The sequence below is a fragment of the Monodon monoceros genome, unplaced genomic scaffold (genome assembly GCF_005190385.1).
Source record: "Monodon monoceros isolate NGI ecotype Baffin Bay Population unplaced genomic scaffold, NGI_Narwhal_1 Super_Scaffold_21, whole genome shotgun sequence".
NCBI lineage: Eukaryota > Metazoa > Chordata > Mammalia > Artiodactyla > Monodontidae > Monodon > Monodon monoceros.
In genome coordinates, this window is record NW_021703778.1 from 146,039,755 (window position 1) to 146,053,165 (window position 13,411).

General features: G+C 38.4%; 1 protein-coding gene across 2 annotated transcripts in view; it reads left to right on the top strand.

The window, feature by feature from the left end:
* BBOF1 (basal body orientation factor 1) overlaps positions 1 to 13,411 on the top strand; it is a 38,811-nt gene that overhangs the window by 21,813 nt on the left and 3,587 nt on the right. The window contains exons 6-11 of one of the 2 annotated variants that reach the window (XM_029238447.1): positions 2,302 to 2,372; positions 3,286 to 3,430; positions 4,478 to 4,971; positions 7,325 to 7,426; positions 11,676 to 11,750; positions 11,915 to 12,029. In XM_029238447.1, coding sequence (XP_029094280.1) covers positions 2,302 to 2,372; positions 3,286 to 3,430; positions 4,478 to 4,971; positions 7,325 to 7,426; positions 11,676 to 11,750; positions 11,915 to 12,029 — 1,002 coding nt within the window. Of the gene's footprint in view, positions 1 to 2,301; positions 2,373 to 3,285; positions 3,431 to 4,477; positions 4,972 to 7,324; positions 7,427 to 10,501; positions 10,549 to 11,675; positions 11,751 to 11,914; positions 12,030 to 13,411 lie in introns of those variants that run through there. The other variant, XM_029238449.1, reaches the window with a different exon arrangement.

Genomic DNA, 13,411 nt, shown 5'->3' on the forward strand with positions numbered 1-13,411 from the left:
ACGTGAGGGTCTTCCCTTAGTCAAGCCAACTAAGGATATTAGTAAAAGGGGCTCAGGACTTCCCTGGTGGCGCAGTGGTGTAGAATCCGCCTGCCAGTGCAGGAGACACGGGTTCTAGCCCTGGTCCGGGAAGATCCCACATGCCGTGGAGCAACTAAGCCTGTGCGCCACAACTACTGAGCCTGCGCTCTAAAGCCCGTGAGCCACAACTACTGAAGCCCGTGCGCCTAGAGCCCGTGCTCCGCAACAAGAGAAGCCACCGCAGTGAGAAGCCAGCGCACCGCAACAAAGAGTAGCCCCTGTGTGTGCAGCAACGAAGACCCAAAGCAGCCATAAATAAATAAATAAATAAAAAGGGGGCTCAAAAATGTTCCTTAGCACATCACAAATTTCCACATTTCTCTGTGCTTCTAAAGTTAATTCTCAGAGTCCCCCTGGCTTTTCTTTAATTCTTTTAATATTTTCTTTAATTTTTCATCCTTAGGAAAGAAATGAATAAATTTTTTCACAAATTGGTGGGAATGTTGGGAAGTGAGGGTGAGGCAAATAAGTACTCATATCAGGTTTATATAAAAGGATTTGCTTTCAAAAGTGGCTCTAGGTTTCCAGTCTGTGTATTGAATAACCTGCGAGTGGGGCAGGAGCAGTATCTAGATGCTTTCCCTCTCAGGTACTTCCTGGCACTGTTAGGAATGGAAGTGCTCAGGAATGGGCTGCTCTCAGCTGCCTCTTTCCTCACTCCACCCTACACTTGATCTCTCTCCTACTTGGTGTAACATTCCACAAACAAATGTTAGAGGTGCTTGGTCAGTTTACAGATTACTTGAATGACAGTGCTTATATAAATAGGATTTTTATGTCTGGAAGTAGGTGGCTGCTGGCCTTTCCCTCATAATTGCAAGATGGTTAATGCAGCTCTGAGAGTCATCTCTCTTAGGGCCGGAAGAAGGGAGGCTCCATCTGTATCTGTCCCTTTTATCTGGAAACCATGAAACTTTCCCCAGAAGCTCCTAGCAGATTTCTTCTTACATCTCTCTGATTGTCCAGAACCATGTTATAATGGACGTCAGGGAAAAGGGGTGTTTTTTTTCTCCAGCCACTGGTGGAAGCTGGGAAGGAAAAAGGAGGATGGGAATGAGTGTTGGGTTGTCCAGCCACAGCAGTGTCTGCCTTACCATGTGAGGTACAGACTTCATGGTTAGATACAAACTCCTATACTGGTTTGAGCCCCAGTGCTGCTGGTCCATGGCAGTGGGCTTTCTAGTAAGCCCTGTTCATTCATCTCGTACCTCAGCATGTTCCACCTGATCATATAAAGGACTTCCCTCAGGTTATTAGTATTTTGTTGTGTTTTCCCATTTAATCCTTTCTGTTCCTTGAACCACCAAACCCTTCCCCACCTGCATATTTTTGTACTTGCTATTCTCTCTTCCTGAAATGTTCTTATTGCAGTTCTGGCTTATTCTCATTCTTCAGAGCTCAAATGTCATCCCCTCAAAGAGATAATCCCTAAACCCAATCTAAAATTACCTCCCTCAGTTACTATCTATTTCATTACCCCATTTATTTCATTTATAGCATTTATCACAGTCTATTAATTCTCTTATTTGTTTACTTGCTGGGAGGCTGTATAGCATCAAATTGCCTGTGTATGAATCCCTGCTCTGCCATTACTAGCTGTATGATTTTGGACAAGTCTCTAACCTTTCTCTCAGTTTCTTCAATCCTTGTCTTTGGGGACAATAATAGTACCTAATTCATAGGTATCTAATTACATTGTTGTGAGAAGTAAATAATACATGTGTAGAACCATGCCTGGCACATAGTAAATGCTCAGTGCATTTTAATTATTATTATTGTTTGGATCTCATCCTAGAATATAAGCTCCATGAGAACAGGAGCCTTATCTGTTATGTTCACCACAGCATCTCTAGTATCTAAAATATCTGGTACGCTATTAGTACTCAATAGGAATTTGTTGAATGAATGAATAAATGATTCTCATCACATTGTATTTAACAGAAATTTCTCCCAGCTCTGCTTTCCAGGTCTGATGTGGAATTTTTTTCTATTTATATGTCATTTTGCTTTTTTAATGGTGAAATTGGGAAGTACCCTAAAGTCCCTGTGTTCACACTATCCTCTTTGCTGGCTCCTCCATTGATACTTGGAGCACTTCACATCAGGTCATGTGGACAGGAGTATTTTAGTTGACATTATAAAATAAATACTTAACTTTTTATGTGTAAAATTTGTTGTTAGAAATATAACTGTATTAAAACAGCCTATTTTCTTTTTTAGCACCAACTAGAAAAAGAGGCTGAGAAGAAGATAATAATGCTGGCAGACAGAGCCCACCATGAAGCTGTTGTGTAGGAGATCGCTGCCTCTTTTTTCTTTCTAATAGCCTCTCTTACCTCTTTGCCAGTCTTTTTTGTTCTTATCATGTTTTCTACCCCCTTCTCTCTTGGTCTGCTTTCTTCAAATTTTCTGGTTTACTCTCCTTCACTGTTTCTTTCTCTCTGTGTACCCACCCCTTTTCCATCCACCCTTTTTGTAGCAGCGTAGTGTGGAGAAAAGAACCTGGGCTTCGAAGTTACACTTTGGTTCTCAACATGTATACTAACTAACTGTGAGAAGATTTCTTAACTTTTTTGAAATTAAATTTCTTCATCTAAAAATGGTGTTAATAATGGCAACTGTGCACAGTTGTCATGAGGTATATTAGTGAAAGTAACACTAAACTGCACTGTGTTAATAAACTGAGTCTCAATGGTTTATTTCTAATCTAATGTGGATCTGACAGCTCTACTCCAGGGGTGATTCAGGAACCTGGGCTGCTTCCATCTTGTTCTTCATGTCCAGTCACATGTACAAAGAGAGAGCATGAGAAACTCATACCTGCCCTTAAGTGCCTTGGACTGGAAGTAACACGTCCCTTTTTACTTTCCTGTTGGTGAGAACTTAGTTCTCAAGATCCCCACCTAACTATTGAGTACCCACCATAAACTAAATAAGTGCTGGTCATTATTATTTTTTAAAATTATTGATTATTATTTTTTTTTTTGGTTGCCCCACGCAGCTTGCAGGATCTTAGTTCCCTGACCAGGGATTGAACCCGGGTGGACCACATCAGTGAAATTGCCGAGTCCTAACCACTGGACCACCAGGGAATTCCGGATGATCATTATTATTAATGTTAGGGGATTTAGCAGTCATTGTTCTAGTTTGGTAATATTTAAAACTTAGGTCTGTGTTTTGGGATCTTATATCTATCTATTTCAGGCAATTGAACAATGCTGGAAGAGCTGTTTTTAAAGAGAATATTTATCTCCAGAAAGCTCTTGCATACCACCTGAAGGAAGCTGATGCTCTACAAAAAAACTCTCAGAAGTTGCAAGAGACTCAGACTTTCCTTTTACAGCAAAAGGTTCATTTCGATTTTGTTTCCTTTTTTTGTAAAGATTGGATTGGTGAATACTAAGAATTGAGTATAGTAATGATACATAAGGACAATAGGACAATTTTTCTTCTGTCTGGATGGTGTATTTTTCTTATCTGAAAAGTTAATTACTGAATGACTTATAAGAAACTTTAGACTTGGCTTTATAAAGAATACATCTGAAACATAAATATAACCCCGGTCCTCTACTACCTTAGTATTCATTTTACTTTGCTTAGAGTTGGTCTCTGAATCACTTAGGAACTGTGACAACTGTGACAACAATGGTTTCCCCATGTAAGGTATATTCTCTCCCTAAAGGAAGTCTGGAGGTAAGCAATCCAGAGCTGGAATGGTAGTGCTACAAATTCGGCAGACACTAGGGCTCCTCAACTTTGTTCTGCAACATACAGCTTATCTCCTCAGAGTCACCTCGTGGCCCCCAGCAGCTACTGGAGCTCTAACAACAGGGCGGAAGAAGGACAAGAAGGAAAACAGCATGCCCCTCCCTTTAGAGCTCTTCCTGGAAGTCCTATACAAATTTCTACTCGCAGCCCTTCCATCAGAGCTTAGTCATGTGGCTTTGCTGAACACAAGGGAAACTGGGAATTTTCAGCTGGGCTTACTACCTTTCTGAATAAAATTGGGGTTTTATTACGAAGGAGGAAATGGAAAATGGACACTAGGATAGGCAAGTAGCAGACTGCCACAGTTTGCAGTATATAGCTGTTAAATTACTGTTTTACTGTACAGTCTTACTGATTTTGGGATATTTTTTGATAATATAAAATATTGAACTTTTCATAATTTTAGAGGAAAGAGAGTTTCTTAATTAGCAAAATCTGTGGCCTTCCTAAGTCCAGACAGGGACTCTTGATGTTTCTTACTCTTTATGCACAGAATACCAAAATATCACCGTTGCAACCTGGCCTCAAACTCAAATCTCATGAAGTAATGGATATTAGTGAGGAACTTTTAAGTTTTGAAATTAATTTTAAAAAAAAATCTCTCACCTCTCTCATCTTTCTCTCTTAGGAAATCAATGATCTGTTGGTTAAGGAAAAGATAATGCAGCTTACCCAGCAGAAATTACAAATCCAAACTCTTCAGAAGAAGGTAGCAAGCTTGGAGACTGCCCTGAGTTGTATGACCAAAGAGTTTGAGACTGAAGTTTTAAAACTGCAGCAGCAGGCAATGGTAGAGAACCAAGCGGGTCAGATTGAAACTTTCAAGCTGCAGCATCTGCTTCAGATGAAGGACAAGGAAATGAATCGAGTAAAGAAGCTGGCCAAGAACATACTAGATGAAAGAACAGAAGTGGAAAGATTCTTTTTAGATGCTCTACACCAAGTAAAGCAACAGATCCTATTTAGCAGAAAGCATTATAAACAGGTAGCACAAGCTGCTTTCAATTTTAAAATGAGAGAGGCATGTGCAGGAAGAACAGAATATCCCAAAATCCGAACATTTGATGGCAGAGAGCACAGCACCAACAGTGTGAATCAGGATCTTATGGAGGCTGATAAATGGTACTAATAGTGCTTTAATATTTTGCCTTTGTACTGCTCTTCTTGTGCCCTTTAGAGAAATAAAAACCCTGAAAAGTTCAGTTTGGTAATATCTAAGTATTGACTAGATTACTCAGTAAGTTACTTGAGGAGAGGAACTGTCTTACTCATCTTTGTAACCCCTATGCTTAGCATACTGTGTGGGGCTTAGTAGGTATTCTTAGTAGATGTCCCCCCTTTTTTGTGTGACAGAGACTTGTTAAAGGGATTATTTGTTCCATTTTGAATATCATTGTAATATTTTTAACATGTTCCTTTATTTTGTTTCCTATAAATTTGTTATAAAGGTTTGATTAGATTCAGGTTAAACATTTTTGATAAACATGCTTTTCACAAATATTTTGTAATGTTCCCTTTACTATTCTGAGATGAAATTCATAGGTAATAATATCTAATCAAACCTATAATTTAAAAAATCAATATAACAATTCTTTGCAGCAACTCTTTGTTGTACGGAACTGTCCTATGGATTGGAGGACACCCAGTAGTGCCCCCTCCATCATTGTATTAACCAGAAGTCCCCACAAGGCTTTAAAATACACTAGAGATCTACTGCTGCCATGATAAAAGTAGTAGAATGATTGAGACATTTGTAGACTATATACAATTGTTGTTTCCTGTTAGCACTTTAATCTGTTTGAATACTTTTCTCCCTATAAACCATGGATTAAATTATAGTGCATTTTAAAGATTATTCTGAAAAAATTGTTTTATATCTCAACACGATTAGATTCTTCAAAGGTCTTAAGAAACTTAAAACGACTCCCTACTACTATGACTTAACATCTTATTGAGAGGGCTTCCAAATGTGTTTTCTGTTTTAAATTATTTTTTAATAGGCTAATATGTAGGTTCTTTTAAATTGTATAGCTGTTGGGAAGGTTGGACATGGCCAATGGCTCTTCTTCAAAAATGTCCATACTATAGTTTTTTTACCTTCTTGCCATATTCAGAAGTCTGTTAATAACACTATTACTATTATTCTAATAATAGTTATTATAATGACTATTACCAAGAGATTCACTTTATTTTTTTTTTTAGTTTTTTTTTTTTTTTTTTTTTTTTTTTTGCGGTACGCGGGCCTCTCACTGCCGTGGCCTCTCCTGTTGCGGAGCATGGCTCCGGACGCGCAGGCTCAGCGGCCATGGCCTACGGGCCCAGCCGCTCCGCGGCATGTGGGATCATCCCGGGACCGGGGCACGAACCCGCGTCCCCTACATCGGCAGGCGGACTCCCAACCACTGCGCCACCAGGGAAGCCCCACTTTATTTTTTTATTTAATAAGTCAAGCAAGTTGAGTCCCCACCATACAGAAGGCAGTTTATTTTACATTTTTTAAATCTACTGTATATTAAGTGGTATATAAGTTTTCAGAAGAAGGTGCATAAAATGATTCTCCACATTGTTGTTGCAGAAACTGGACACTTCCCTATTCTGCCTCATGAGCAACTTATCACTTTAATCCTAGTGTTCAATAGGATTTCTGCCAGAAAGGCAGAAATTGTAGTTAAAATATTACATTATCTGCTTAAGAGGCAGATTGGGGAAGGACAATTAAAGTATATGGTGATTATAAGGCAAAACCTAAACTTAAAACTAACCCAACTGACATATATGAAAAAATATTTCTTACATTATACATCAATACTCTATCTACATGTCAGCCAACTTTTGTAAATAGCCAAGTAGACTACGAATCCTTTGGAGAAGTTATGGTATAGATAAATACCTTCCTGGAAGGCTTAGCTGCCTCTTTAGTAGATAATGATACATACAAAGACAAAACGTACAAGAGAAAAACAGTTGTTTGATGAAATTATTTGGAGGTAAGAAATAGACTAGATAAGTTACATGTTCTTTTATATATTTACCTCTTATCACTCTATTTTCATAGCAAAATATCTAATACTAAAGACTTACTAAAAAGGAATTTATCAATAATTTCACCGAACAACTGTTTTTTTCTTGTACCTTTTGTCTTTGTGTTATCTGGATACATAATATTGCATTACAACTTTCTTTTTTGCTTATTTGCTTAATGTTTGAGCACAGATTTTTTTTCATGTTGTTATAGTTTTTCTTACTTTCAGTTTAATGACAACATAACACTTCAAATTGGCTACCATGTTAATGTGCTTTTCAAATTTATGATTTTGTAATGGACATGGTTTGCTTTGTAGTCATTCCATTTGGAAACCTCATAATATTCAGTTATGATTTAGAAATTTTCTCATGTTTACATATTTTATATTTTTTAAAAAGAGATGCTTACTTTGACCATTTATTTTTCATTTTTTTCTTTGAAATTCTTTAGGACAGATATTCAAGGAAATATGGACATTGGAGATTTGACCTGGGAGCAGAAAGAGAAAGTCTTGAGGTTGCTCTTTGCAAAAATGAATGGCTTTGTTCCTAGGTAACTCCCTATTTCAGTAGTGAAATACCAATTTGCTATCAAACCTAGAGGCCATATAGGAAAAGTGAACATATTCTTACTTAGAATTAAGGGAATGGGAAAGGACCAGAAAATATCAATATAAAAGGGTCATACTGCTTAGCTACTGCAACTCCCAGAGATAAAGAATGGGAGATGTGTAAGTGAGCACAAAAATGAAAGAGGTATTAGAGTTAAAGGGGAAAGAAAATCGATCAATCTTAGTGTTTAAGGTAATGCTTCCTGAGAAGGTATAACATTGTTCAGCTGAATGAGTGGTAACTAAAGAGAAGCATAACAATTGTTAAGATTTTATTGGTCTGCAAAGATAAGTAAATTATTTTAAAGCTGATTATTAATCAAGGGGATCTCTAATACCAAGAAAAAGACCTGGAAAGGAAAACAGAAATCCACAGGTACTCCAAATAATTATTTTTAATGATTAGTTTCACTCTCTTCATTATGTTTTATCAGTGACTATAACCCTGGTTATAGTCACTTTATAGTAACTATAAAGTGGCTAAAATAAATCAACCACTTATTGTTTGCTTGTTAAATGCTTGGCACCATTGTATTGTGGGGATTCAAAAGAATCAAGGGACATTGCCTTTGATCTCAAAGAGCTTACAATTTGGTTGCCCAAACAAAACCAAGCATAACAAGGAAAAAAATTAGGTGGCACAATAAAGTAAAGATGGAATTCAGACAATATGTCAGTGGGCTAGAGTAGTCAGGGAAGATTGAAAGAGGGTGACTCTGTGGGGTGCCTTGTAGGATAGTGGTAGAGCAGGGAGGGCACATCAGGCAAGGGGTAGACAGCCTAAGAAAAAGCCCAGAGTTAGGAATGGGTGTAGGGTATTTAGGCAACATTGAGGAGAAACTGCCTGTCTTGAGGAAATTTGGTGATGCTAGAGAGTAATTACTAATTAGAAATAAGGTTTAACCTATAGATTGAGTTATGATGAGCCTTAAAAACCATGCAGAAGATCCTGAACTTTTGTAGATTCTAGAGTACTGTAACATAGTTTTCTTCTCTGCCTTAAAGGAATACAAAGAGCAAGAAGCCAGACTCATACTCTCACTGGAAGGGTTCACAGGTCATTGTTCTCTGAGCTGACCTTAACGTAACACAGTGACATGTATGACGGATTGGAGGACAGAGATAGAGTTGGGATCAACAGAAGCTGCTGCACTGCTCTGGGCACGCAGCAGTGAGGGGTTTAGGCGAGAGTGAGGGCAGTCGGAATAAAGGGGAGAAACAGAGAAAGTAAGGAAGGAGAAACAGGACTTGGTGATAAAGGACAAAAGGAATAAAGAAAAGGAGTAAATGTTTAAGACTTTTAGCTTAAGAAATGAAGGAATGGTGGTATGAAAGGCAAATGAAAAATCTGGAAAGCCAGCGTGAGGGAAATGTTTAAATTTTATTTAATCCATCCGTTAATTCATTTAACATATACATACTGAGTGCCAACTATTTACTGAAGATATAGTGTTGAGCAAATAAAGACATCATGCTTGATTTCAGGGAGTTTTTGGTCTACATAGAAGAAAAACATTGTTCAAATCATCACACAAATAAAAAATACAACTATGACATAGGTTCAAAGGAGTGGTATACAGTGGTAAGAGAGCCTAGATTAGGGGAATCTGACCTAATTGAGGAGATCAGGAAAGTCTCTGAGGAAGCAGAAGCTTGAGCTGATCTCTAAAGGTAAGTAGGAACAAAATGGGGTGGAAAAAACATTCTAGGCAGAAGAAATACAAGCAGTATTTTCAGTGCTGAACTGGAGATGTGGCAACATATTGGAGTTAAAACCACTTAAGGCATTTGCAAAGAGTGATTGGAGTACACATGAGAGTTTAGGAAGGGAGATTTCAGCATGTTTAGTGAAAATTGGTAGTTGAGTTTAGGAAAGTGGATGAAGATACAGGAATAAAGGGGCTGAGACTAGAACCTTTAGGAATAACCACAATTAAAATAAACAGGAGAGGGCTTCCCTGGTGGCACAGTGGTTGAGAGTCCGCCTGCCGATACAGGGGACACGGGTTCGTGCCCCGGTCCGGGAAGATCCCACATGCCGTGGAGCAGCTGGGCCCGTGAGCCATGGCTGCTGAGCCTGCGCGTCTGGACCCTGTGCTCCGCAACAGGAGAGGCCACAACAGTGAGAGGCCCGCGTACCGCAAAAAAAAAAAAAAAAAAAAAAAAAAAAAGATAAAAAATAAACAGGAGAATAAAGAGTACAACCAAAAGAGAAGAGTTTAAAGAATTATAAGCTGAATGGAAGATGGAGGCTTTGAAATGGCTTTTGCATCTCTGGTAGACTTTCAAAGACTTTAATTTAAGAGGTAGGGTTAGAATCCAGACTGTAGGCACTGAATGTCTGTCTCATTGTGAGTTGATATTTCTGTACCCCAGGAAATACAGCCAGAGTACCAGGCCTCAAGTTCCACACTGTGTTGTTTTCAACACTTGGATAAACAAAGGAATTTGGGTGAAATCTTTCACACCAAATCAGTGAACTTGAACTGGCCACAATGGGATGATGCCTAAGCCTGTCGGATGAAAAAAAGATAAGATAGGAATAGGATGATGAAATGAGAAAGCTCAAACCAGCGGGGGAGGAATTAGATGATACAAGGTCTTCCAAGGCAAGTGGAGTAATTAGGAAGTTGGTAAGAGTTCACAGTTGGTTGTATATGATTGTGAATCCAACAATACAATAGTTTTCTTTGTGACTGAACTAACTCAAAGGAGTATAACCAATAAACTGCACTCTTTAGTGCATCAACAATCACTCTGGCTATATCTCAGGCACTAGAAGTATCTAAGGTACATTTTTTTCATGCATTATTTTTGGACTATTTAATATAGCCAGATTTTGAATGGGGTTATGCTGCTTTCATATGCACCTAATTGAGGACAAGTTTTAGGAGTGGGGTATGTCTTTATCTGCTGGCAAATCAACCTACTATACTTTTTGTAACTCTGTTAATCTCACTTTCAAATTAGAATATTGAATGAATGATGTTGATTTCCTGGTTTTGTTTCTTTTTTAGATTGAAAGCAGATTTATTCAGGGTGATACACACTCAATAGACAGAATGTGAGTCATCTCAAAGGGCAAGAGGACCTATTTTTCTGTTCTTAAACTAGAATTTCCAAAGAAAAAATTTTCATACTGGGTCTATCGAAATTGGTAACTTTCCTGTGTTTTGAGATTCTTTTTGTGGGAAGGGAATTTTTTGGCCTTGCTTTTGGTCAGTACTCTGGTTCAACCTTGCCCATCACCATTAATAGCTGTTTATTATTATTATTATTAATTTTTTGCCTGCATTGGGTCTTCGTTGCTGCGCGTGGGCTTTCTCTAGTTGTGGTGAGCAGAGGCTACTCTTCGTTGCAGTGTGCAGGCCCCTCATTGTGGTGGCTTCTCTTGTTGTGGAGCACAGGCTCTAGGCGCGAGGGCTTCAGTAGTTGTGGCACGTGGGCTCAGTAGCTGTGGCACACGGGCTTAGTTGCTCTGCGGCACGTAGGATCTTCCTGGACCAGGGCTCGAACCCGTGTCCCCTGCGTTGGCAGGCTGATTCTTAACCACTGTGCCACCAGGGAAGCCCTTAATAGCTATTTTATGAGTATCATCATGATTATATTCATAAATATTTCCATTTCTTAAGTTCAACATGTCTCAACTTTAAGAGAATGTAAGTTTAAATTAACTTGCCTAATATTATACTGCCTCTATGTGTGTATGAAAGCTCATTTTTGAAAATAAGAAGCCCATCCAACTGAAGCATTTCCCTTTAGCAGTTTTATATTTATTTATTTATGTTTTAAATTTCTATTTACTTATTTATTTTTGGCTGCGTTGGGTCTTTGTTGCTGCATGCTGGCTTTCTCTAGCTGTAGCGAGCGGGGGCTACTCTTTGTTGTGGTGCACGGGCTTCAGTAGTTGCAGCACGTGGGCTCAGTAGCTGTGGCACGCGGGCTCTAGAGCGCAGGCTCAGTAGTTGTGGCCATGGGCTTCGCTGCTCCGCGGCATGTGGGATCTTCCCAGACCGGGGATCGAACCCGTGTCCCCTGCATTGGCAGGTGGATTCTTATCCACTCTGCCACCAGGGAAGTCCTATATTTATTTATTTATTATTATTATTTTTCCTTTAGCAGTTTTAAAGTGTAGTTGAAATACAGGACATGTGGAGACACTGCCTCATTGTTAACTTATACCCACTACAGGAAATACAGCCAGAGTTCTAGACCTCCAGTTCCAGACTATATTGGTCCTGATGATGAAACAACAAAGGAGTTTGGGTAAGCTCTCTTGACAAAGCAATGAACATGAGCCTCATCACAATGGTGGTTGTAGACATCTTATACATACTAGAATTGAGTGAGAATAACATAACAAGTATATTGTTCTGAACCAAGTTCCGTGTGTGTGGTTGTTGACAAGTCTTACTTTGTCATTATTGTAGGGATGAAAGTAAGCTTCAAGATCAAACCTTCATCACCCAGCAAGTGCCAATCTTAGACTCTACTGGTGAACTGGTGATACCCAATATTCAGAAAGGATCACAAGAGTCTGACATAGTAAGGAGTCTGTAATCTAACCAAACAATATACATAATTGTTCTCCTTCCTCATGCAGCTTCCTCTAAGTCACAGTTCTTTTCTCTACCAGTCGGGAGCTCTCAGGGATCAGTGAAATGAGTAATAACATTAGTGTGAGATTGTAGACATTTTAATAAACAATATCCACACTAGGGAAGGCATATATTTAATGCAAGTGCATATTTGTGCCTCTTTTAGTGTGGAAAACCTATAAATTGCCTTTTGAAATATATAGCCCAGTTAAAATATGTACTATCCTTTATGTAAGAATAAACATAGTGACCATGTAACTGTTGGCTTTGGACAGAGGTGGGAAGTCTGGGTCACTATAAGCTAGCGGACAAAGGCATTATAAGGAAGTACGGTACCATAAAAAAAAAAAAACACAAAAAAAGCCAGGTTTTCTTTTTAAGAGTTTTTTACTTGTAATTTGTTGTACATAATCAATTAGTACAATGTAAAATGTGAGAAATTTCCAGTGAGGCCACATCAGAGCAAAAAGAAAATACTGAATTTTTTAGCAGCTACTAGCATGAACACAACTGTACAGATTTTTTTCCATCTAAGAAATTAGAAACTCTTCTGAGTAGCAAGTACCTAGCCAAATGAGTTGATTCCAATTAGAGCAGCACAATTCTGATTAGTTAGCATTTCTTAAAAAGTAATTTTCCTTAAATGTAAGGAAAACTTAGGAGTCTCTGTGATTATATTTAATTCCACTTGGAATTTAGACAATATGACCTTTTATTCAACCCAGGCTGTAGTTGTTGGACTGGATTAAATATTACTACCAGTTGTCAGCTGTGATAAGAGATAAAACAAGAGGCATTCTATTATGAAATTATAAATTTCTATTGCCTCACCTTTAGGCAGGCAAATCCAAAAAAAAAAAAAAAGCGCCAGGAGGGTCATAAATATATTTTATTAAAGTTCAATCACCTTAAGTGATTAAAGATTTTGACGTTCTATCCAACAGGTGGTAGTAACAAGCCTAAAATCCACAGAGTGCACAAACATTTTCAAGGTTTTTACCATCCTTAATTCATTAAATAACCCCCATGGAATAGGTTAGCATTATCTACGTAACTAATGAGGAAGCAGAAAAATAAATGACCTATGTCATCTGGCTGAGGACCAGAGACCAGTCTATCAGAAATGAGAAGCCTTCTCCTAGGTCAATGGGTGAAGACCATATCAGAAAGACAGGATTCAACTGGCATGCTAGAGCAAAAAGACAGAATCTATTCTGTTTAGCACATAAATTTCTGTTCTGACTTAAAATTGAGCTATAGCAAAGAAACAAAAAGCATAAAGACAGTTGAATTAATGGTAGCAGAAGAATCTGTCAAAGCATTTCTTTG